The sequence below is a fragment of the Eriocheir sinensis genome, chromosome 49 (assembly GCF_024679095.1).
Source record: "Eriocheir sinensis breed Jianghai 21 chromosome 49, ASM2467909v1, whole genome shotgun sequence".
NCBI lineage: Eukaryota > Metazoa > Arthropoda > Malacostraca > Decapoda > Varunidae > Eriocheir > Eriocheir sinensis.
Window position 1 is genome coordinate 4,097,038 of NC_066557.1, and position 26,984 is coordinate 4,124,021.

A 26,984-nucleotide genomic window follows, 5' to 3' on the forward strand; every position below is an offset into this window, starting at 1 on the left:
ACTCCCCTCTTCTCTTTTTCATATCCTTTCACTCTCTCTTTCTCCTTCCCTCACATTCCCTTCCTCCCCATCCTTTCACCCACTTTCTCTCCATTCCTACTCCCCTCATCCCCTCCATCCTGTCTCCCCATATCCGATCTTCTCTCCTCCATTCCCCTTTTATCTCTTTCCTCCTCTCCTTTCTACTACTTGCCCCTCCCCTTACTTTCCTCTCTCCTACCCCTTCCCTTCCCTTCCTCCTTTCTTCCCCATCCCTTACTTTCCTCCCTCCTTCCCCTTCCCTTCTCCCCCTTCGATTCCATTCCCTCCTTGCCCTTTCCCACCTCCTCCCCTTCCCTTTTCCATTTCCTTACCCTCCCCTTACCCTTCCTCCTCCCTCTCTCCTCTTCCCCTTACCCTCCTTCCCCTCTCCCTCCCCCTACTTACTCTTTTCTTTCCCTCCCTCCCTCCTCCCTCCTTCACCTTCCCCCTCACGGCACTCTGCCTTGACCTAGCTGAAGGCCTTTGCGTGTGTCTCGAGTGCCGGAAGTCACACACACACGGTCAATATCGGTTAGAGTCAATCCATGGGTCAGAAAAAGAGAGAGAGAGAGAGAGAGAGAGAGAGAGAGAGAGAGAGAGAGAGAGAGAGAGAGAGAGAGAGAGAGCACCTCCGCTCCCTAATACCACCCCTTTCATGATAACATCTCATAATATTTAATTGAATTGAAAAGAATAATAATAACCCAACATTTATTTTTGTCATGAGGGCATTTGACACCAAAGGAAGCCATGAAAAATGATTACATGTTGAAGTGAATAAATTGAGAATCACTGCATGAATAAATAAATAAAAATGAATACGTAATTAATTAACTTCGAAGTCACTTAAAACTACCAGCGAGCGATCAAAGAAAAAGAAGTGCACAGAGAGAGATGAAAGGGAGGGAAGTAACTCATTTGAAGGAGGGCCCATGAACACCTCCTCATCCTGCCCGCAATACATAAATAACCTATAAAGAAATGGTTTGACAAAGACTTTCATAACACAAATAGGGAGAAAAGAGAATTACTATGGCCCGTATTCTTATGGCCACCTTCACAATTCGACATGATGGGTTACTAAGCTCCCGAACCAATGCCAAAGACCGAAAATTCCTTATGTAGTGTTTGGTGTTCACATTTAAGTTAAGAAATTCGAGAAAACTATGCGGGGAATGTATAGTCTTTAAAGGCGGTGGCTGAGTGGTAGCGTGCTGGGCCCACATTCACCGCATGATGGACGACTCGGGTTCGAATCCCCACGCTACCACCTGGGATTTTTCAGTCACCGTTGAGTGGCTTAAAACTACCCACATGCTGTCCTGAAGACCACCCATCAACCCGGACTCTAGAGGAAACCGTCCAAGTGAATCAAGGAGTTCCGGGGGGCAGCATGAGCCAAGAGAAGATGGCGCCACTATAAACACTTGCCTGCGCCATGACGGGCTGGGGCCGACTACCATCCAGGCCCCTCAAGAGAGCCTACCTCTCCATTCGTACTCCCCTCATCCCCTCCATCCTGTCTACTCATATCCGATCTTCTCTCCCCCTTTTATCTCTTTCCTCCTCTCCTTTCTACTACTTGTCCCTCCCCTTTTCTTCCCCTTCCCTTACTTTCCTCTCTCCTTCCCCTTCCCTTCCCTTCCTCCTTTCTTCCCCTTCTCTTACTTTCCTCCCTCCTTCCCCTTCCCTTCTCCCCCTTCGATTCCATTCCCTCCTTGCCCTTTCCCACCTCCTCCCCTTCCCCTTCCTCCTCCCTCTACACGTACACGTAAAGAAAAAAAAATCTTAATTAAAAACTTGCTTCGGGTACCGTTTTACATTTTATTTCCTTTTTTATTGCATTAGTTTTCTCTTGTGTATCGAAAACCTCACCAGTATGGATTGTGTGATTGTGTACAGTTTGTGTCAGGCTGTTACAAAGATGGACTGTAGACTATTGGACTGTGGGAAAAAAGTGTTCCTGACGCAGTGCTGGGACAAAAGGGCACAAATGTCTGAATACGTGAAGATATGTGACTTTATATCAGTTTAGAAAATTACGTAACACTGAAAAGGAAGGTGTGTGAATAAGAGGAAGGGAGGAACGAGAGGAGGAGGTCCTAAGAAGCGATACAAAGCGTTACAGGTCAAAAGAAGAAGAAGACCTCTCAGACGCTTTGGGCCCCCACAACGACTACTTTCTAAGGCCACAAAGGAGATGAGTCGGATTTGCATGAGCGGTATTTTTTTTTTTCGCGTTCATGATGCAGAAGCCTTGCCAAACTATCACTATAACACCTCCTTCTCTCTTGCCTTACGCCCTTCCTCTACTCCAAGCGTCTCTCTCACTAGCTCAACTAACTCACTACTGTAACTAATTTACTAACCTCTCTCTCATCTGCAGGCGTCTCTCACTAGCCCAACTAACTCACTACTGTAACTACCTAATGGACCGTATTGGCTATAGAGGCAGCGCCACATGTGGCCACTCAACTCCAAGATGAATTTTCCATAGAGTTCAAGTAATAGACTAGAGTGCGTCTGAGGCTGTCTCCGTGATACACGGCCACGGTGCCGCCGTCGCCCCAAGCCGATGATGTCACACACTTCACTCCTACCCGATTTCAGTTTTTCTCCATGTCAAATAGTAGAGTCAGGAAATCGGGTAGGAGTAAAGTGTGTGCAGTCGTTGACTCGGAGCGGTAGCGGCACCAAGGCCTTGTATCCTGGAGGCAGCCTCAGACGCACTCTAGTGCATAACTTGAGTTGTATGGAAAGTACTGCTTTGACAGTTCACTGAGTGGCCACGTGTGGCGCTGCCTGTATAGCCAATACGGTCCATTTACTAACCTCTCTCATCTGCAGGCGTCCCTCCCCTCACAGCAAGTTACATGATGCCCTATTCTCTCTTTCTCTCTTGCCTTACGCCCTTCCTTTACTCCAAGCGTCTCTCTCACTAACTCAACTAAATCACTAACTAACTAATTTACTAACCTCTCTCTCATATGCTGACGTCCCTCCCTTCACAGCTAAGTTATATGATGCCCTATTCTTTCTATCTCTCTTGCCTTACGCCCTTCCTCTACTCCAAGCGTCTCTCTCACTAACTCAACTAAATCACTAACTAACTAATTTACTAACCTCTCTCTCATCTGCAGGCGTCCCTCCCTTCACAGCTAAGTTATATGATGCCCTTCCTCTACTACAAGCGTCTCTCTCACTAACTCAACTAAATCACTAACTAATTAATTCACTAACCTCTCTCTCATCTCAAGTTACATGATGCCCTATTCTCTCTTTCTCTCTTCCCTTACGCCCTTCCTCTACTCCAAGCGTCTCTCTCACTAACTCAACTAAATCACTAACTAACTAATTTACTAACCTCTCTCATCTGCAGGCGTCCTTCCCCTCACAGCATTCTTTTCTATCTCTTGCCTTTACGCCCCTTCTACTGCAGCGTCTTTTCTCAACCCACAACTAAATCACTAATTAATTTACTAACCTCTCTCATCTGCAGGCGTCCTTCCCCTCACAGCTAAGTTATATGATGCCCTATTTAACCTCTCTCATCTGCAGGCGTCCCTTCCCTTTACAGCAGGGTACATGATGCCCTATTCTCTCTTTCTCTCTTGCCTAACTAACGCTCTCTCCCTAATCCATATAGGCGCACAAAACAGCCCACTAACACAGCCTACAAGAAAGCATTATCGAGTGTTGGTGTGTGAGCCCTGGAATGTTTGAGAATATGAGTCACAGGAAACAGATGACAAAGGGCTCAGAAAATAAACATTAATAACAAACACAAAAAAAAAAGTAACAGGCACAAAGATAATAGCGCAGGATACGGTGGTAGATAGAGGTCACCCCTATATACTGTTGAAACCCATTTTGAGAGAGAGAGAGAGAGAGAGAGAGAGAGAGAGAGAGAGAGAGAGAGAGAGAGAGAGAGAGAGAGAGAGAGAGAGAGAGAGAGAGAGAGAGAGAGAGAGAGAGAGAGAGATGGCACAGAGGACAATTAAGATGTTCCACACGTCAAGCAATAAATAGAATGTGTTACTGTAATTTGAAACCCCTGTAATAAAAAACGAAATTCAAACGTAGAAAAGAAAAAAAAGTACAAAAATAGAAAGAAGGATTGAAGGCAAGGAGGGAGAGGAGGAGGAAGTAAAGGAAGGGAGGAAGGAAGAGCGGGTTGCAAAAAAAAAGGAAAAAAAAGGAAAGGAAAAAATAGAAAAAATAGAAGAAAGGATAGAAGGAAAGGAGGGGGAGGAGAAGGAAGTAAAGGAAGGGAGGAACGGAGAGAGGGTTGCTAAAAAAAAAATAGTAAGGATAGAAGGAAAGGAGGGAGAGGAGGAGGAAGTAAAGGAAGGGAGGAACGGAGAGAATTGCTACAAAAAAATAGAAAAAAATAGAAAGAAGGATAGAAGGCAAGGAGGGAGAGGAGAAGTGAGGGAAGGGAGGAAAGGAGACGGTTGCTACAAAAAAAAAAAATCCCATACCCAAGACATTTAAACTGCACAGAGACTAGAAAACAACCTTCCACCACTGAGAGCAGGGAGGATGAGGTGGCAAGATTAGGAGATGCAGGAGTGTAACAGCGGACAAAAAGGGATGGAGACAAGAGACAGGAAGCTGAAATCAACGGACCAGCGATAAAACGTTCAAAGGAATGGAAAATGAAGATAAATGATAATATAAAAAAATGACTTATACGAACAGAACTTAAGATTAGAATACGACTTTACCCAACCAAAACAGTATGACAAAAGTGTACAAAAGTTAAAGGAAAAATATACAACAAAAAATCACTAATACAAACAGAACTTAAGATTAGAATACGACTTTACCCAACCAAAGCAGTATGGCAAGAGTGTACGAAAGTTTAGGGAAAAAAAATACAACAAAAAAATCACTTATACAAACAGAACTTAAGATTGGAATACGACTTTACCCAACCAAAACAGTATGACAAAAGTGTACAAAAGTTTAAGGAAAAATATACAACAACAAAAATCACTTATACAAACAGAACTTAAGATTGGAATACAACTTTACCCAACCAAAACAGTATGACAAAAGTGTACAAAAGTTTAAGGAAAAATATACAACAACAAAAATCACTTATACAAACAGAACTTAAGATTGGAATACGACTTTACCCAACCAAAACAGTATGACAAAAGTGTACGAAAGTTTAAGGAAAAATATACAACAAAAAATCACTAATACAAACAGAACTTAAAGATTAGAATACTGTACAACTTTACCCAACCAAAACAGTATGACAAGAGTGTATGAAAGTTTAAGGAAAAATATACAACAAAAAATCACTAATACAAACAGAACTTAAGATTAGAATACTGTACAACTTTACCCAACCAAAACAGTATGACTAAAGTGTACAAAAGCTTAGGGGAAAATATACAACAAAAAAATCACTTATACAAACAGAACTTAAGATTGGAATACGACTTTACCCAACCAAAACAGTATGACAAAAGTGTACCAAAGTTTAAGGAAAAATATACAACAAAAAAATCACTTATAAACAGAACTTAAGATTGGAATACGACTTTACCCAACCAAAACAGTATGGCAAGAGTTTACCAAAGTTAAAGGAAAAATATACAAGAAAAAATCACTTATAAACAGAACTTAAGGTTGGAATACGACTTTACCCAACCAAAACCGTATCCCAAAAGTGTACGAAAGTTTAAGGAAAAATATACAACAAAAAAATCACTTATGCAAAAAGAACTTAAGGTTGGAATACGACTTTACCCAACCAAAACAGTATGACAAAAGTGTACCAAAGTTTAAGGAAAATACCACAAAGATGAGATAAAATAAAGGACAGTACGAGTTTGAAGATCAATAAAAAAGAACCAGGAAGGCCAAGGAAGACGTGGAGAAGGGTAAGGGTGGTGGAGGAAGATATGAGGCGGAACATCACGAAAGAAATGGCTATGGACCGGCAACAGTGGAGGAGGCTCATATCCCGTCCAACCCCACCAGAGGGAATAAATGGACGTTAAACGATGATGATGATGATGATTACACACACACACACACACACACACACACACACACACACACACACACCACCACCACCACCATAACCCTTCCCCCCACCATCATCAATACCCATAAATACCAGAAATTCTCAAACAATATAAAAAATTAACCAAGATAAACTCACACTTAACTTTACATAAAATATTAAACACAATACTTACCTAACACAACAGGAGAGAGAGAGAGAGAGAGAGAGAGAGAGAGAGAGAGAGAGAGAGAGAGAGCGCACATAACCCTAAAACTTATACCTTGAAAACACACACACACACACACACACACACACACACACACACACACACACACACAGTCACAGAAAAAAAAATCATAGTAAGCCAACAGAATGAACCAGGCCCTAAACAAACAAACAAACAAACAAACAAACAAAGCCTTCAAGAGCGCCACCAACCCAAGAGCAAAGCAAAGCAAAGCAAAGAAAAAAAAAAAAGAAGGAAAGGGCAAACAAAGGAAGGAAAGAGAAGAAAAGGAAAAAGAAAGAAAAGAGGAAAGAAAGGGGAAGAGGAAAAAATGAGAAGCAAAGAAAATAGAAACAATACAGGAAAAAAAAAAGAGGAAAGAAAGGGGGGAGGAGGAAATAAGAGGGAAAGAAAGTGGGAAGAAAGGGAAAGGAAGAGAAAGAAAAAAATGGAAAAGAAAAGAGAAAGGAAGAAGAGGGAGGAAGAAGGGAAGAATGGGGAAAAAGGGGAATGGAAACAAGAGGAAGAACAGGAAAGGGAAAGAAAAGAGGAAGAATAAGAGAGGGAAAGAAAAAAGAAGGGAAAGAAGAGGGAAGAGGAAAAAAAGAAGAGGGAAAAAAGGAGAATAGAAACAAGAGGAAGAACAGGAAAGGGAAATAAAAGAGAAAGAATAAGAGAGGGAAATAAAAGAGAAAGAATAAGAGAGGGAAATAAAAGAGAAAGAATAAGAGAGGGAAATAAAAGGGGAAGAATAAGAGAGGGAAATAAAAGAGAAAGAATAAGAGAGGGAAATAAAAGAGAAAGAATAAGAGAGGGAAATAAAAGAGAAAGAATAAGAGAGGGAAATAAAAGAGAAAGAATAAGAGAGGGAAATAAAAGAGAAAGAATAAGAGAGTGAAATAAAAGAGAAAGAATAAGAGAGGGAAATAAAAGAGAAAGAATAAGAGAGGGAAATAAAAGAGAAAGAATAAGAGAGGGAAATAAAAGAGAAAGAATAAGAGAGGGAAATAAAAGAGAAAGAATAAGAGAGGGAAATAAAAGAGAAAGAATAAGAGAGGGAAATAAAAGAGAAAGAATAAGAGAGGGAAATAAAAGAGAAAGAATAAGAGAGGGAAATAAAAGAGAAAGAATAAGAGAGGGAAATAAAAGAGAAAGAATAAGAGAGGGAAATAAAAGAGAAAGAATAAGAGAGGGAAATAAAAGAGAAAGAATAAGAGAGGGAAATAAAAGAGAAAGAATAAGAGAGGGAAATAAAAGAGAAAGAATAAGAGAGGGAAATAAAAGAGAAAGAATAAGAGAGTGAAATAAAAGAGAAAGAATAAGAGGGAAAAGAGAAAGAATAAGAGAGGAAATAAAAGAGAAAGAATAAGAGAAAATAAAGAGAAAGAATAAGAGAGAAATAAAAGAAAAGAATAAGAGAGTGAAATAAAGAGGAAGAATAAGAGAGAAAAAAGAGAAAGAATTAGAGAGTGAAATAAAAGAGAAAGAATAAGAGAGTGAAATAAAAGAGAAAGAATAAGAGAGTGAAATAAAAGAGGAAGAATAAGAGAGTGAAATAAAGAGAAAGAATAAGAGAGGAAATAAAAGAGAAAGAATAAGAGAGGGAAATAAAAGAGAAAGAATAAGAGAGTGAAATAAAAGAGGAAGAATAAGAGAGTGAAATAAAAGAGGAAGAATAAGAGAGGGAAATAAAAGAGAAAGAATAAGAGAGGGAAATAAAAGAGAAAGAATAAGAGAGTGAAATAAAAGAGGAAGAATAAGAGAGGGAAATAAAAGAGAAAGAATAAGAGAGGGAAATAAAAGAGAAAGAATAAGAGAGGGAAATAAAAGAGAAAGAATAAGAGAGTGAAATAAAAGAGGAAGAATAAGAGAGTGAAATAAAAGAGGAAGAATAAGAGAGGGAAATAAAAGAGAAAGAATAAGAGATGTAAAGAAAAAAGAAAGGGAGGAAGAAAAGAATGGGGAAAAAAGGGAAATGGAAACGAGAGGAAGAACAGGAAAGGGAAAAAAGAGGAAAAATGAGAGAGGGAAAGAGAAAAGAAGGAAAGGAATGAGAGAATAAGAAAAGGGAATAAGAAGAGGAAGGACAGGGAAGAGGAAAACAAAAGGGAAGGAAAACAAAAGAAAACATGATAGTGAAAATAAAATAAAAGGAGGATAATACTGATATGGACAAAGGAAGGAAGAAGAGGATAAGAATAAAAAGAAAAAAGAAAAGTACCATATCCAAAAAAGAAAAAGAAAAAGGAGTAATCAGCCCCAAGCCAGGACAGGTAAGAAGGGACCCTATACCCACCTAGCCACACACACCTGTCCAATAATTAGCCCCCGCATCAGGTAAGAAACTACTAAGGAAATTAAGCTTCGGTATAGGGGTCACATTTTAAAACATTTCGTCGCCCAAGTTCACATATTTGTCAAGGCTTTCGTATGAGTTGAGGGCATTTCCATTAGTAGTTTTATGACCCTGGTGGTAGTTTGACCCTTCCTTAGTAGCATGGACCTATAGAAACACTCATTAGAACCAGATTGATTCCCTCTTTGACCTTTAAAACATTTCTTCGCCCAAGTTCACATATTTGTCAAGGCTTTCGAATGAGTTGAGGGCATTTCCAGGAGTAGTTTGACCCTTCCTCAGTAGCATGAGCCTATAGAAACACTAATTAAAACCTGACTGATCCCCTCTTTAACCTTTAAAACATTTCTTCGCCCAAGTTCACATATCTGACAAGGCTATCGTATGAGTTGAGGGCATTTCCAGGAGTAGTTTTATGACCCTGGTGGTAGTTTGACCCTTCCCCAGTAGCATGAGGCTATGGAAACACTCATTAGAACCCGACTGTTCCCTGCTTTGACCTTCAGAAATAGTTGATGTGAGAACCGGCCTAAGATTCAGCAGTTGTCAAGAATACAGAATTTTGACCAATCATAATTTTGACAACTTGACTCATTCCTCAGCTACATAATTTTGATGACAACTAAGTCTTCAGGTATACATAAATTTGACGACTTGACTCATAACTCAGCTTAGTCTTATCCATTTTTTTCCTCATTGTGTGGTGTGTATGAATTGCTCAGCACACTGTGGGGAGGTAGAGGAAGGAGGAAGAGGAGGAAGGAAAAAATGGAATGGAGAAAGTAGAGGAAGAAGGAAGAGGAGGAAGGAAAAAATGGAATGGAGCAAGTAGAGGAGGGAGGAAGAGAGAGGAGGAAGATGGATAAGGGAAGAAGTACACGAGGGAAGAAGTACAAGGAGAGCGAAGAGTTGGTATATGGAGTAGGAATGGGTTGAGGGATAAATGTGTAAGGGATCTACTCACGGTTGACAAATGACCAGTCCTCCACCATGGGCAACTCCCCTGCAACAGAACACACACACACACTCCAGGGGGCTGCAGGCAAGGCGGGGGGCAGGGGGGGAGGAAGGGAGGGAAGGGGAAGAGGGGGATATCAGGGAAGAAGTAAAGGTGATGAGGAAAAAGAGGAATGTAAACAGAAGGAAGGAAAGTATGGAGGGAGAGAAGAAAGGAGGGAAGGAGGGAAGGAAGGAAAGAAGGAAGAATAGAAGACCTTAGTAGTAAGCTGAAGGAAGGAAGGAAAAAAGGAAGGGAAAAGATGGAAAGGGAGTGTAAGGGAAAAAGGAAAGGAGGGAGGAAGGAAAAAATGGAGAGGAAGGGTGCTGAAGGAAGGGAGAAAAGAATGGAAGAAAGAAAGGGTAAAGAGAGGAAGAGAAGGGAGGGAAAGGGTGGAAGAGGAGAGCTTGAGAAAGGGAAAGAAAGAGAGAGGGTAGGAGGAAGAAGCTAAGAAGGGTACGAGGCAGGGAGGGAGAGAGGGGAGAGAAGGAAGGAAAATTGGGATGGGAGAATAAAAAGATAGAAGAAAGGAGTTGACTGGCTAAAGAGGAAGGAGGAAGAAAGGGAGGAAGGGATATGGGAATGGAATAAAGGAGAGATGGAAGAAAAGGAGGATAGGAGACAGGAAAGAAGGATAGAAGACAGGGAGGGAGAGATGGAGGAATTAAAGGAGAGGAAAGAGGAGTTGACAAAGTAAGGAGGAAGAAATATGGAGAAAGGAGGAGAGATGGAAGAGAAGGAAGATAGGAGAAGTGAGAGAAAGAAGGAAACGAGAGAAGGAAAAAGAGATAGACAAGAGAAAGGAGAGAAGGAAGAATGGGAAAGAAGAGAGGAGTGAATAGCTTAGGAGGAGGAAGGAAGTTGGGAAAGAATGGAGTTAAAATGAGAATGAAAGGCAGAGAGAACAGGGAGGGTGGGAGGGAAAAAGGGAGGGAGAGAAGGGGGGGGGGGTTAGGGGGTCAGGGGGGGGAGGAAAGAATGCTACTAACTAAATCTATTATGTACAAAGGTATGTTTCTACTGCATCTTTCCATTAAATCTTCCTTATGTTTATCTTCTTATTACTTATTTTACTTCAGTGTAAGTCCCATTTTATTCTGCATTATATTTTACTTTCCTCTTATTTCACATTATTGCTTTTTCATTACTATTTATTACTTTATCTTTTTTTCTATTCTCTTATTCACATTATTGCTTTTTCTTACTATTTATTCTTTTATTGTTTTTTTTCTATTCCTCCCCTTCTTATTATTCAGCCTATTGTTCTTTGCTACTTAATACTACTTATGCATCATCATCATCATCATCCTCTTATTATTTTTTTGATAAGTCTTTGTTGCTTCTCTTTTCTTCCTTGTATTCTCATTTATCTCATTTCTGCTGCTATTGGTTTTGCTGTGACTACTACTACTACTACTACTACTACTACTACTACTACTGCTGCTGCTGTTTTTTCTCCGTCTATGTTAAGTGCACCCTCTACTTTTTTTTTAACCATCAAAAGCTTAATAGTGTGTAGCAGCCTGAAGTTCCTTGTGTGCTTAGAGTATAGTAAGTAAATGTTGTAATAAAGTTTAGGCAAGTTTAAGTGACCAGGAAATCAAAGTAACTGGGAAATTTACTCTGAACATAAATTAACCCAGTAGCAGCGGGGATCATGTTTCTTAATGGTCCCTCTAAGCGAGAAAAATGAGAAAAATCATCACTCACACAAACCATTTCATAATATATATCAATGCATTTGTGATCAGATTGTGTATCATCTATTTTGGGGGGTTTATATCATGGCACAAATTTGGCCTGTCGCTGCTACATGATAAAGCCACAAATTTGGCCCGTCGCTGCTACATGATAAAGCCACAAATTTGGCCCGTCGCTGCTACATGATAAAGCCACAAATTTGGCCCGTCGCTGCTACATGATAAAGCCACAAATTTGGCCCGTCGCTGCTACCGGGTTAATTGTAACTGTGAGAGGGAACTGCATGAAGTTTTATATAATCGTCCTATAAAAGTCAAATTATTCTTGCCATTTTGTTTGTTTCATATCAACTTGGACTGTTTTATTACTTCAAGCATCTCCGAAACCTTTACGAAAAAAATTCCCAATAAACTTGTAAAACCTTAACATCCCAAGCAAGTCAAGAAACACTCAACTCAAACACCAGCAAAATTAAATAAATAAAAAATAAAAATAATAAACAAATCAATAAAAACCTCCAAAAAGGAACCAGAACCAGTAAAAAAAATAATAAGTGACAAAAAAGCTTATGCCCAGCTCCTCGTTTGCCTCCTCAGACTAATAGAAGCACTCATTCTTCCTCTTCCTTTCCCATGATATAAATTTCACAAGGTCTCAAAATCTGACAAACAGGCAAGACAACAGTTAAGTCTACCCTAACCTGGCACACCTTGAACTCATCCTAGTGTAACCCAACCATCACAACACTATCCTCATCTTCATCAATGCTATCTACACCATCATCCTCCTCTCATTATCACTTAACCTAATCCAAAGTTTAGAAGACACCATTCTCATCTAAGCCATCACCATTATCATTGCCATCACCTAGCCTTACCATCTCCATCACTCTGCTTCCCTCCACTAATACTCTCTAACTCAGTGGCTCTTAACCTTTTTACCTTTTCACTACCACCATCATTATTATCCTTATCTCCATTAACACCATCACTATCAACGTTTCCTGTCGCCTCCTCCTCATTGCAATCATCATTATCTTGGCATCCTGTTTTTATTTCCATTCAAATCAAGGTCATTATAAGAACCTAGCAGATATTTTTGTTCCCTCTTCACCACCAGTATCATTATTTTCTTTACGACCTTCCCATATAGACCAGGTTAGGGGACTGACTGACTGGCTGGTCCAATCACAACACCGCAGCTACAGTGGTCACATGAGGCAAGCAACAACAGAGGGGCTTACACGTCATATAAGCTGGTGTTCTTAAACATATTAGTAATCTCAGTTTGTCTGTTTGAAAAGCCTTTTGTAGAAGTTCCTGGGCTTTTCCTGGACAGTCTTGTGATCCTAGTGTTAGTTTTACATGACCTCTGCACCTGAACTGGAAAATCACCCATGAAAACCTGATTAACCTTCTCGGTGGCCTTGGCAAATAGTCATACCGAGAGCCCAATGCTAAGGATATGGATCATGATGCAATGGTAAGTAACCTCCCCCGTCACTACACACCTCACACGGCGCCCACCAGATTAGGGGAAAAGAAAAGCCTTGAAATTTATGGAACCAATTTCACACTTCATTAACACCAATATGAAGAACCAGAGTCCATTTAGTTCCAACAGAAGGAGATGCAAGAGGTAGTACATTTCATCCCTCAAATAAATAATTTTACACACGAAGCAGAAATCTTTTTTTTCCATCAACACAAATTTCACTTCCATAAAAAAATATAAAGAAACAAATACAAAAATGAAGATTACCCAACACACTAAAGAAAATACAAAAATATATGAGATCTACATCACACAATGTACATTATGGCCATGAATATGTTTAGACAAGTTGAAATGAAAGATGTATCACAAGTGAGTGTTTCAGCTTGAGCGAGAATGACAAGGGAGGGGGGAGGGTGTGCTGAGTGTATCAACCAGGACAAAGACACAACCAAACACATACAGTCATCTGAGGTAAGTGTATTTCCCTCATGAATGTGTGTGATTAATTATTCATACCGTACATCAATCAAAGTCTAATGTTAACCTTACCATCCCAATCGCTCTATTTTCCTTTCCGCTCTAACAAGCATACAGTCATCTCAGCTAAGTATATTTCCCTCATGAATGTGTATGATTAATTATTCATACCATACATCAATCAGTCTAATGTTAACCTCACCATCCTCATCCCTCTATTTTCCTTCCCCTTTTAACAAGCATACAGTCACCTGGGCTAAGTATATTCCCCTCATGAATGTGTGTGGTTAATTATTCATACCATACATCAATCAGTCTAATGTTAACCTCACCATCCCCATCCCTCTATTTTCCTTCCCCCCTTTTAACAAGCATACAGTCATCTGAGCTAAGTATATTCCCCTCATGAATGTGTGATTAATTATTCATACCATACATCAATGAAAGTCTAATGTTAACCTCACCATCCTCATCCCTCTATTTTCCTTCCCCCCTTTTAACAAACATACAGTCATCTGGGCTAAGTATATTCCCCTCATGAATGTGTGTGATTAATTATTCATACCACACATCAATGAAAGTCTAATGTTAACCTCACCATCCCCATCCCTCTATTTTCCTTCCCCCCTTTAACAAGCAAGTATATTCCTTCAGTATATAAGTTAAGTATATTCCCCTCATCAATGTGTGTGATTAATTATTTCTACCGCTCACAACATTCAAAAATCCCTCTTATCTTTAATGTTTACATCACCCTCCTCACCTTTCTATTCCCTCCCGCCCTTTAATAAACAGCTTACTTCTATGACAATGGCACTTGAAATCTATAAAACTAATTATTTCTTACTGGCCAGCATAATCACCCTTTTCATGTACACTTTCCACTCCCTCCCATGTGACATAACAGGCTATACTAATATCAGTTTGGTGCTGCCTTTACTTATATAGAGAGGGAGACTCACATTCCTTTTTCTAACGTACTTGGAAGCTAAAACTAAACATGCTTACACTGATAATTACGAGTTAGTCCTCTGTCTTTTTTTTTGTTTTGTTTTTTTCACTGTAATCATAAACCCCACTACAATATTTAAAGTGCTGCATTTTTTATGGTCTTTTATGTATCAAATCAAACAATAAATGAAGAGCACAACCTTCTGAACCTATTCCATCCCTTTCCTTTCTATCTCTTGTGCAAATTTACAGCTTACAGAGCAATGCTGTAAGAAAAATATCACCTTCCTCTTGTGGCAGTCCATAGCAACCTTACATACTATTGTTTGCCAATACACCAACAAAACAGAGAGGGGTAAACTTATGCATCCTTCCTTCCTTCAGTCTTTACTTTCTTCACTAAGGGTTGCATGAACACAAACTTCTGGGAGCCAATTCATCCTTCTCCTCCTCCTTCGGGCAAACTAAGCCTCTCATGAGCACTACCTCCAGGGGACAGAATCTTCAGCCGCCATTTCCAACGCCAGGGCAGGAAAAGGGCACTTCCCCGCTCTAGGCCAGCCCTCAGTGACTAGCCTCGGCGCCCTACCAATTCTCACCATCATCGGTGGCCCTGTGACCAGAACGAGGCAGGGAGGGAGTAAACAAAAGGACAACATAACCACTTTGGACAAGTGTTTTGAGTATGATCAGCAAAAAATAAAAAAGGCCCATCTTCCTGGCCTAACCTAAACTTTATGGAAGACCATCTACCTTCACATGAGACTGTGATAAAACCAAATGTTAAACAGATGATGATGATGATAATGATGATTTTATAGAAGGCAGTGTACAAAATGCTGTTGTAAACTAATGAAGCTTTTCACTATACACATTGAAAAAGGAGAGATTCTGAAAGACTGGAAAAATGTAATCATTTTTACACATGAAAAAAAAAAGACCAAACCCATCTTAAACATTATCATCCTCTCACCTGACTGTCATTTACAAAATATTCCCCTAAAACAATTACAAAAGTCTAAAAGTGGGTTCTAACCATGGATCACATCCCATCAATAAACCAGGCAACAGGGGAAACAACAGATCATACTATATTGCTTCTCATAACGATAACAAGAGAGTTCCAATAAGAAAAAGTTAGACAAGATGGTACCATATCACCCAAACTGCTTACAGTGTGCTTGACAAATATTAAACTGACCTAAAAAATAAGAGATTTAAAGTTGGAAGAAAATACCTGAGGAACCTTTGATTTGCAGACGACAGTGCTCTTTTTAGTGAGTAATGAGATGAACTGCAGCAGATGATAAAAAGTAAACAAGGAGAGTCCACAAATAGAACTAACAAGACGACAAAGTTATGTTAAGCAACTATGCTTAAACCAAACAAATTGTTATCCAAGAGGAAGCTCTCGAAGCAGTTAATGAGAATGTATAGCTACTAAGGACAACTGGTAGAAGCCACTCCCTCACTCAAGCCAGAAATAAAGATGTTCAACACTGGGCTGGAGTCCCCTCATTGATCAAGGTAACACACTCAGCCCTCTACCACTGGGCTTATACTGAAAGGGTTTTAATCACAGTCTTCTTGTCATGACATAGACACATGGGCACTGACCTGGTCGCTGGGAAGGAAAGTGAAATGCGCCCAAGGAGGAATAAATACCTAGATCAGTCCTAGGAATAACTACTATAATGGATGAGAAAGACTGCAACTGGGTGAGAGAGCAATAATAATAGAAGAAATGGCATTGGTCAGAACACATGTGAGGGAAGGACAATGAGAGATGAACAAAAAGACTGACAGACTGGAAAATAACTGATATGAACAAAAAGGACATAAGAAAATCCCATTCACCGAAGACTGCAATAAGAAAAAAAATGTGAAATGTAAACACTGAAACTGGAAACTAGGGGCATATGACATGAAAAAATGAATGAGTGAATGAAAACGTTTGGGAGAGGTTACTGATGGTATGAAAATTAACGATCAATTTTTAAGGACAGCATTTCGTTCCCGCACCCTTGTTCAGTATTCAAGGACATATTTCTTTTCCCCTTGAGTAATAGAGAATGAGAAGGACGAACATCAGAGAAGAGAGGGTATACGATCGTCAAGAATGGGAGACTCATAGCAAGTCCAACCCCGTAAAGGAAAATAAGGATGATAAATGAGAAAAAAGAAGGAAAAGAACACGAAAAAGAAGAAAGAGAAGGAGGAGAAAAAGAAGAAAAAGGAAGAACATAATGAAAAGGAAGGAAAAGAAGAACACGGAATGTGTGTATTAATTGATAAAACTATCCTATATTGGTATTAGTGAAAAGAGTCATGATATACCATAGAAAACAGGTTAATGGTTATGGAAAAAGTAAGACATATTTCCTATAGGCTACTCTTTCCCTCTTTAATTCCACCCTCCCTTTCGTTTTTCCTCCTCTTCTTCCTCTTATCCTTTTCCTCCCAAGTATCATTCTTTTCTTCTTTTATTCCTTACGATCTTGTTTACTTTTTTTCTATCCTTCCTTCCTTCCTTCTGTACTTTCTGATACCCCTCCTTCCTCCTTTCCTTTCATCCCTCCTTCCTTCCTTCTTTACTTTTTATCCTTCCCTCCTCCTCTACTTTCTTTCCTCCTTCCTTCCTTACTTATTTCTTTCCTCATTCCTCCCTTTTTTACTTTCTTCTTTGCTTCCTTTTTTCTCTACGTTCTTCTGTTTTTTCTTACTTCTTCAATTTCTTTCCTCCTTCCCCTTTTCCTTCTTTCCTTACATTCCTCCCTTCTTAACACTAAATTTCCTCCTTCCTCCCTTCATTACTTTTTTCCCTCCTTCCATCTTTCTTTACACTCTTCCCTTCTTCCCTCTTTATACCCTTTTCTCATTCCTTCCTTCCATCATCACCATCTCCTCTCCTTCCTTCCTCCTGGTCTACCCACTCATCAATTTCCTCCATCCATATGTAAACAACAAATTAATTAACCTACTTGCCCTTCCTTCCCTCCTCCCTCTATATAAATGTACCCCAGATCAACAAAGAGCAGAACACCCACTTGTTCTTCCTTCCCTTACTCCCTTTTCTCTTTCCTCTATATTCATAAAAAACATAAGAACATAAGGAGTCTGAGAGAGGCCGGTTCGAATGTAAAAGGCAACTCCTGTAAGTCTAACCCCACCTTACCTCACTATCCATGAATTTATCTAACCTCTTCTTGAATGTATCTATGGTATTGGCACCCACAATATGACTGCCAAGGCTGTTAAACTCATCCACTTCTCAGATGCTTTCAGCTCTAACAACTTTTTATTTATTTATTTATTTATTTTTTACAGGAAAGGAGACAGCACAAGGACACAAAAAAAGGAAACAACAATAAAAAAAAGCCCGCTACTCGCTGCTCCTGCAAAGAACCCAAAGAGGTGGCTGAAAGAACAGTCAATTACATGAGAAGAACTATTTCTATATGCAACAAAAGGAAATAAGTCGGGTTCTCATGAGTGCTTTTTCACATTCATGGTGCAGAAGCCTTGTCAAACTACCACTAGACTCATAAAACTACCCACCACAACCTCTAATGAACGTCTGAACAAATGTGGGTGTAGGCTGCATAATACTTGATAATAGGGGCCCAGATCTCAAAGAATAGGATACCCATCACTTCATGCTCCTTGCCTCCCTTCCCCGACCAACACAACCCCCTAAATGCCAGGTCAAGAAAGGGTTAGGTCATATGAGGCGTTCAGAACCAAAGTTTAGAATTATAAAACGAGGGAAGAAAGTAAAGAACGGAGGAAGGAGGAAAGAAAGTAAAGACATAAGGAAGGAAGAAAGAAGGAAATGTAATGGAAGGAAGAGAAAGTAGAAAGAGAAGGAAGAAGGAAAGAAAAAAAGAAGAAAAAGGGAAGGAAGAAGGGAAGAAAGTAAAGAAGTTAGGTAGTGTCATAGAGGCATAACCCTACTCTAACAAACAGTACAGGTAGCCAGGAGAGAGTCAAACATCTAAGAGGGTGTACTGAGGGATTGATATAAAGCAACAAAGTGGAAAATAGGTAAGGGAGGGAAAGGAAGGAGAGATGGAATGAAAGAATGAGAAAAGGAGAATAAAGAAAGGAATGAGGTAGAGGAGAAGAGAGAAGGAGGAGAGGGTACGAGATGGGGAGGGGGAAGGAATAAGAGAGGAAGAGAAGGTGGAAGGAGAAAGAATGGAAGAGGTAGAGAAGAGAGAAAGGAGAGGGTAAGAGAGACAGAGGAGGAGGGAATAAGAAAGAAAGGAAGAGGTAGAGAAAAGAGACAGAAGGAGAGGGTAAGAGAGACAGTGAGGGGGAGGGAATAGAAGCAGAAGGGGTGGAAAAGGAAAGAAAGGGAGAAAATGAAGAGATAAGACAAGTTGGGAAATATTGTCTAATTATTTTTAAACTCACTTTGGTTCTAGACGCCTCACATGCCACAACCTTTCCCCAGTCAAAAATAAGCCAACCCCCACCAATACATTTCCTATGATAAGATAATACAACCAGGTGTGCGGAGATGCAAGTTATACACGTCTAGCGGAGGAGTTTTTCATCTTCTTATCGTATACAAAGTTAAATTTCATCCATTGTAAGATGAGACGAGAGCTCAGTAAACTCAGCAGCTTAGCCTTAGAATGGAGAGCTCTGCATTATCGTAAAATTATGACATTTCAAAATCGTAATTAGATATTGAAACGTTTATAAATTTTGGACGATTTCAGTTTTGCGTCATCATAAACTTCAACTTCCTGAACTCAGCATCAACTTAAATGTGGGATATTCTGAGGGCAGCATCATTGTTAGCTGTAATATTTTTAGGGTACCGGTATCTCATCATCACCATCATCAACATTTTCTTTTTTATATTCATTACTAAAACTACTAAACAGAGTGAATATTGACTCCTGCACTGATATTTGAGGAAAGAACTTACTAAGGGTGAGAGGAAGAGAGTAAGGAGGAATGAATTAGGAAGAATGCAACACACACACACACACACACACACAAAGTTTCATAGTGCAGTGATTAGCATGCTCAGCTCACAACCAAAAGGTCCCAGGTTTGATTCCTAGGTGGAGTGAAGACAGTAAAGGGGCTATTACACTGGGCAAATTTTCCGTGGATCTTCAGTTAAACCACGATTTCCGCTGGCATGGTTCTCATATTTCCGTGGTTTTCTGACGTGTCCACGATCTTCCAAAGCTACGGTAGATTTCACCAAAGGAAGACGGTATTACTCACCATCATCATCAGCAGCAACAACAAGAAACAAATGAGAATCACGCCAGCGGAAATCGTGGTTTGACTGAAGATCCCAGTATAATAGCCCCTTAAGGCAGTCCCCCTTCCGATAATCTGTGCTCCCTGTCCACCCAGCAGTGAATGGGTACAGTGTCATCGGGGGTTGTGTCCCACCTCATGGGTGTGTGTGGACGAGATGTGAGGTGCCAGCTGCACCCAAAGATTTGCCACTATGTAAATTCAAGCTCTTTCAGGTAAAGTACTGATTGGCAATTGCAAGTCCTGCCTGTGATCAGACCATGGTGAACACACACGTACACACATGCAGAGAAAATTCATATCCCAGATAAAGATACAGAAAAAGCATTAACAACAAAAGATAAAATAAACCAACAGACACAAGAAATACACTGGACACACATAAAAAGCAATGCATTCAGCCATGACTCAAGAAATTAAAAAAAAAAAGGCCAAAAAAAGATGCAAGGAAAAAATGTAAAAAAGTAAAAACGACAACAAAGGCCACGGACAAACAAGCCTAACTAACACTCACCGCTCTCCATCTGCCTTATGGCCTTGGCCTTGGCGAGCTCCAGCGCCGTCACCCACTTCTGGCGCTCCACCTCCGAGGACGCCTTGAGGTGGAAGGTCTGTGTGCCTCCATTGCTGATGACAAAGTTACACGAGTCTTCGGTGTGGATGACGGCCCCGTGCAGGCTGATGGTGCCACGACAGGTGTGCAGCATTTCAGCCTGCGACCTGCGGGAAGAGGAAAAACGTGATTAATTGTGATGGAGTGTGTGGGTGTGGTTCATATATGTACACATGCATAGTACACACAAACACACACACAGCCATGGTAAGTGTCAAGCATCTCAGCCTGTGACCTGTGACTTGTCAGTGCAAATACAGTAAAGTGTATGCTAGAATTATAATCTATTACCGCTAAAATGGTAACTTTTCACTGCTAAAATAGTGAGGCAGCTGCCAAAATAGTAACTATCAACAATATAACAGAAACCTATCTCTGCTAAAATACTGACATATCACCATTAAAATAATTGTTCAAAAGCAAGTCATTAGTGATAATCAGTAATCAGAGTGACAATTACAGAGTTTCTTTCTACCAGAACAATGAAGTGTCAGCCACACAAAGGCATTTGGTTTGTCTCACTAAACCCACAACTGGTAAGTTATTATTCCAGAACTTTATCTCTCATTGCAAAGGGCAAATTTGTGAAATATGAAGTACTTTATTCACATACAACAATGTCATGTTGCTTTGCATCACAAATCACTCATTAGTGACAAATTCAAAATATGGTCTGGGAGGGGATATGTTGATGGACTTATTTTTGCTTATTCCAGTTAGGTAGCAGAGCACAGGTTAGATTTAGTGACGTTAGGTCAGGCAAGGTTTGATTACAGTAGATTTAGTTTGGTTAGATAAAATTGTTTTCATACACCTACATCACAACAGGTCAACTTTGTTGCTGGGGCATCACCCGCCAGTAACAACAGCCAATGCTGCAGCGCGCTGCACATCACATACTTCTCATAAACAATTAAATCTAACCAAACTAGATTCGGCAACATGCTGCTGAGAAAATTCTCCTTCTGCAGCATGGAGGTGCAGTTGGAGTTATTCAGGAGCCACTGCTACTCTCTCTACTGCAACTCGCTGTGGTCGCAGTATAGAGCTGCCTCTATGAACCATCTTAGGGTCTGTCATAACGACACCCTCAAGCGGCTTCTGGGGCTTCCTAGATGGACTAGCTCATCCATGGCCTTCACCAGGCACGGGATGAACTGTCCGGCAGTGTTGCGTCGCCACGCCACGTACAGTATAAGGAGAAGAGTGGAACAATCTTGGAACTCCATCATCACCTTCGTCATTCAGAGCTCGGCCTATGTATGTGGATCTATGCGGCGGGAGTGCCTGGGCCTTCTGTTCATGTAGATTGTGCATAAGTGTGCCGTGCACACGCATATTTGATTATAAGCTGTCATCTATTTAAGTGTATATGTATTTCCATTGATGTCGTTCATTTACTTGACCTGTTTTTTTATATATGCCGTTGAGCAAAATAAAACTATTATTATTATTACTACCTATTATTATGATAAACTTATAACCCTACCTGACCTAACTTAAGCTAATCTAATCATACCCGATGTGTGCTCTGCTGCCAAAATGCAAACAATGGAAGTAAGTCCCTCAATACATCCTCCCTGACCATATTTTAAGAATTCAACAACTAACAAACAAGCGACTTGCAACAGCAAAGCAATTGGCAGTGTTGTATGTGCCCAAGTACTTCATAGGCCACAGACCCCCTCGCTGTGAGACGGGTGCTGCACCTCCTTCACCTGGCCGGACCCTCAGTGTGGCAGTGTGGCTGCTAACGACCCTGCACACCTGGCCTGCCCTGCACACCACCTTGGCCTTGCATGCCAGCCCAATAACGAGCCACGCAGGTAACCCGTGAGTCAGCACAGGCAGCCCGTGACTCAGCGGGTGGCCAGGTGACCCCACACCTGTGCCACACCTGGGAGGGCACGGGGGCAGGTGTGGGGGCAGGTGTGGAGGCAGGCAAGAAAAAACAAGGCAGTGTTATCGTGTGTGTATACCTGTCTGTGTATGTGTGTGTGTACGTGTCTGTGTGTGTGTGTACGTGTTGATACAGATTTGGTTGCGGCTGTGTATGTGGATATGTACGTGTGTGTGTGTGTGTGTGTGTGTGTGTGTGTGTGTGTGTACGTCTACCTGCCTGTGTGCGTGCGTGTACCTGCCTGTGTGCGTGTGTGTACCTGCCTGTGTGCGTGTGTGTGTGTGTTGATAGACTTGGCTGCAGCTGTGTACGTGTATGTGCGGATGTGTGTGTATGTGTGTACGTGTTGATATGGACTTGGCTGTGGCTATGTACGTGTATGAATGTGTATGTATGTGCGGATAATACGTGTGTGTGTGTGTGTAACTGTGTGTGTGTGTGTGTACCTGTGTGTGTGTGTGTGTGTGGCGCCTCACCTGTAGTAGGAGAGCAGGCCATTAGTGAGCACGAACCACCTCTTCTGGTATCCCTTGAGGTAGTTGGTCCACTTGTAGAGCCAGCCCTTCATGTCGGGGTCGGCCTGCTTCTCGGCCATGGCGCTGCTCACTCGGCGGCACACAGCCCTGCTACCATCCGTCCGGGCAAGATGGCGTCGATGGCAACACTGTGGGAAAGATAGTCAAGATACGATAATTGCTCCAAGGCGCGATAATCAGAGTAGCGTTCTTTATTAATCTCGTTCTCTCGTCGTATCTCCTTCCTCTTCCTCTCTTCTTCACTGCCTCCTATTCCTCTCTTCTTCACTTTTTCCCCCTTCATCCTCCTCTTTACGTCCCTTCCATCCTGTTTTTCCCCTTCTCGATCCTCTTCTTTTCTTCTTATCAATCTCGTTCTTTCGTCGTATCTCCTTCCTTTTCCTCTCTTCTTCACTTTTTCTCCTTCATCCTCCTCTTTTCGATCTTAATTTAAGTCCCTTCCATGCATCCTGTTTTTCTTGATTGATAGTTTATTAATTGTTGCAAGTAAAACAACAAAGGAGAAGCGAGGAGCTTATTATTAATCTCGTTCTTTCGTTGTATCTCGATCCTTCCTCTTCCTCTCTATAATTCTTCACCTCCTCCTCTTCCTCTCTTCTTTACTTTTTCTCCTTTATCCTCCTCTTTTCTTTGCGTCCCTTCCATCTTGTTTTTCCCCTCCTCCGCTTCTTTTCTCTTCTCTCTCCTCCCTTCTTTATATACTTTATTTCCCCCTTACTTCTTTCATTCCACCATATAATCAAGTAGCGTTTAGGCACTTATATAGATTTATATCCTTCCTTCTTCTTCTCTACCGTACTTTATTCCCCCTTCCTTCTTTCATTACATCCTTAATTCAATCCTCCTTTCTTTTCTTTATTCCCTCCTTATATTAATCTCGTTCTTTCATATCAATCTTATCTCCCTCCTCTCCCTTAGCGCGGTATTGAGTGTACGACAACTATTCCAAACCGCGATAATCAGGTGACGTTTAGACTTTCCTTACGGCAGAGGAAGCAGCTTAGGAGTAAATAGCAAGAAAAAAACAAAATAGCCCGCTAGTCACCGCTCCTGTAAAGAAAAAATAACAAAGAGGCCAAAATGAGAGGTCAGCAGTTTTGGATGGAGATATGTCTCGATATTCCCCTTCTTTCCACCCGTATAAACCATATATCAGTTATTAAGTTTTATTGAATATGTTTGAAATGATGCTGTGATTTATGTGAGTGGGGTAGTTTTTAAGGCAGACACTCATATACACATTTGCAGAGTACGACAATCTTCACATCGCTGCTCTGCCCTGCCTCGCCACCCTTGCCAGCTGATGCGATAAAAGTGCGATAATTATTAAAACATAGTAAAAAAGTGCGATAATCATTAGGTATACGGTAGTCAAAAACTGTGCGACAATCCTTAAGCCATTACATCTCCAGCTGTTTTGACTATCGTGTTTTTCTAATGATTGTCGCATATCCTTTTAGACTGACGTGTTTGTAATGATTATCGCATATTCTCTCCATATTATCGTTTTATTAATGATTGTCGCACATTATTTTGATCAGATTTTAATATCTATAACACTTTCAATGTTATGGTCTTTCTGTAATGTTTATCGCATTTCTATTATTGTTATTATAATGGTTGATCGATTCATGGTTTGTAAAAGTAGGTACATAGCGCAAGAAATAATTAAGTGTAGCCTACAACATTCATTTTACCATGCAGTGGAGGGAATTATAAGATCGTTGATATATCACCATAATGTTCCTGCCCCTCTGACGACAGAGTGCTTGCTGGTTCTGCTGGAAGTGTAGCAATACCTCTAGAGCATTGCCAAGGGACCATGGTCATCGTTTTTCATTTTGTCTTCGAGCAAAGGAAAAGGCTCAAGGGGAAAAAAACAAGAAGCTAAAGAAAACAAAAAGAAAAGAAAAAAAACGTCGTGCTGTTCTCACTAATGGCAATGATGCAGTGATATATACTCACACCATTGCCCGAATTTCGCTTCACTGTAGGCACTGAACGTATCTCCACACACGATGGTTGGCTATTGTTGACGTCGGTGATGGATCATAGGCAGGCGTCAGGTTAGCTAAATATATCAATATATTCCCAGCACTATTGCTTCAGTTTGTAATGACCAAGTTGGTTATGACTTGAATTTATTTTTTATAATATTGACCTCCTTAATTTAGCAAAAGGTAAAATAAGCTTGATTGATTGATTGATAGTTTATTGTTGCAAGTAAACAACAAAGGAGAAGGGAGGAGCATGCCATCCCAGCCCCCAGGCAGTACAGAGTGTGATTATGCAACTAAGGATACATGTGGAAGTAGCACCAGGAAACTAAAAAGATACAATGGTAGGGGACGAGTGCTAAAAATAAATAAACGCCTTGAGTTAGTCAGGGGAGTAGACATAGGGGACTGAACATATGAACTACAGTCTAGGGGCAAATGCAGGATACTCACTGAGCACAGCTGAAAGAACATTATAAGCTTTATAGATCAAGCAGGGGCGCTGGACGGGTTATTATTCAGGTGTGTGCCGCTTGTTTAGCCGCGGCGTGAGCTGTAGTACCTTAATTACCCGGCATTACCCCAGGCCGGCGGCGGCGTGGGTGGTGGCGTGGCGGGTCAGCAGCTGCCTCGGCTGTGTGGGCTGAGGTAAGGGCGTGGATGCACACTGGCCTTCCGTCCCGGGATGATGGGTTTCTTCTCTTTTTGGCTTCTTGTTGTATTTTCTTTTAAATAAGCGCCTAGACTTTTTTGTTTTGTGTTGTTTTGTTGCTTCCCTTGAGCTGCTTCCTTGACTTCAGCTCCACCCCCACCCCAAAAAAAAAAAAAAAAAAAACTATTAGCTTAGCGATGGAGGCGAGTATCGTGGCCACGCGTAGCTATATATATGCTTGTCCCCTACCATTGTATCTTTTTGGTTTCATGCTGTGTTGTTGTTGTTGTTATTATTATTGTTTTTAGTTGTTGTTGTTGTTGTTGTTGTTGTTGTTGTTGTTGTTGTTATTATTGTTGTTGTTGTGCACTGCCCTACCTTATAAACTGTCATATCATTTACATATCTGGGCACACCTCAGGATAATTATTTGCAACCTAACCCGCAATGATATTTATTGGGATCGCGTTCCCGGTTGGGCTGCTTCGAGCCAAAAATCTAATATACTTTGCTTCGAGCGGCCTCACTCGGCAAATCCATCCTGTGAGGCTACTGATGTCCTGAGGTCGTGGTCGAAGCCTGCGCCATTATTCTTACATATTTGACTAGGCTTTCGTGCGAGTTTAGGTCATTTCCAGGGGTAGTGTTATGAACCTAGTGGTAGTCTGACACTTCTCCTGTACCATGAGCATAAAAAAACAACATTCCTTAGATCCCGACAGCGTTTGGAAATGACTGACATGAGTGGTGGAAGCGTCTGAGAGTATGTACCGACCCTGCTGATTGCAAGGAACCCTTCGCGGGTGATGTAGTAACCCAGGGTTGTTATTTCAGGGGGGGCTGGAAGGGCTAATGTTTTCTATATTCGCCTAAAAATGATCCTAAAGGGGCTATTGCACTGGGCAAATTTTCCGTGGATCTTCAGTCAAACCACGATTTCCGCTGGGGTGGTTCTCATTTGTTTGTTATTATTGCTGCTGATGATGATGGTGAGTAATACCGTCGTCCTCCAGTGAAATCTACCGCTTTGGAAGATCGTGGACACGTCAGAAAACCACGGAAATATGAGAACCACGCCAGCGGAAATCGTGGTTTGACTGAAGATCCACGGAAAATTTGCTCAATGTAATAGCCCCCTAAAAGTGCTTATTTTTCAAAAAATTTCCCCACTTGCGCATGCTCGCTTCACCGGCCAGTCGCCCCCTCCCCCCCCCCACCTCATGAACCTATGACGCCCTCCAGACCCCCCAAAATCAGCCAAAATTACGGGCCTGTAACCTGTCGGTGCCTGTAGTTATCACCTTCTGGGTCCGTATCAGGGAGTCTAGAATCGTTGGTCCGTATTTTCAAACACTTCGTGGCTTACACACACACGTACAGTAAAACCTAGCTCTCGTATTGGTTGTGGGTATTTCCATGGGTAGTTTTATGAGCTTAATTTAATTAGTGATAGTGTGACGAGGCTTCTGCACTGTGAACATAACAAAAATCGTGAGAACCCGACTAATATATCCTTGTGATCTTTAATTAGATGTGTGTGTGTGTGTGTGTGTGTGTGTGTGTGTGTGTGTGTGTGTGTGTGTGTGAGCAAAAAGCGTCTGAGAATAGGCTCCCTGCCTGCTGGAATAGTAACGGAAGTGTTTGATATTGACAGCTGGCCGGTGAACACCCACTACGATTTTTTTTAGGGGGCGGGGGACTGGGGGAGCTCTGATTTAAACACCCCGGCAAATGTCAAAACCAAGGGTG

General features: G+C 41.0%; 1 protein-coding gene across 1 annotated transcript in view; it reads right to left on the reverse strand.

Moving 5' to 3' along the window:
• The window catches only part of LOC126981704 (oxysterol-binding protein 1-like), a 172,285-nt gene extending 149,491 nt beyond the window's left edge, over positions 1-22,794 (reverse strand). Inside the window, exons 1-3 of the mRNA XM_050833138.1 lie at positions 22,527-22,794; positions 20,052-20,257; positions 9,593-9,631 (exon numbers count right to left, since the gene is read on the reverse strand). Coding sequence (XP_050689095.1) covers positions 9,593-9,631; positions 20,052-20,257; positions 22,527-22,645 — 364 coding nt within the window. The 5' untranslated portion in view covers positions 22,646-22,794. The remainder of the gene's footprint in view (positions 1-9,592; positions 9,632-20,051; positions 20,258-22,526) is intronic.
• Positions 22,795-26,984: the final 4,190 nt, after the last annotated feature.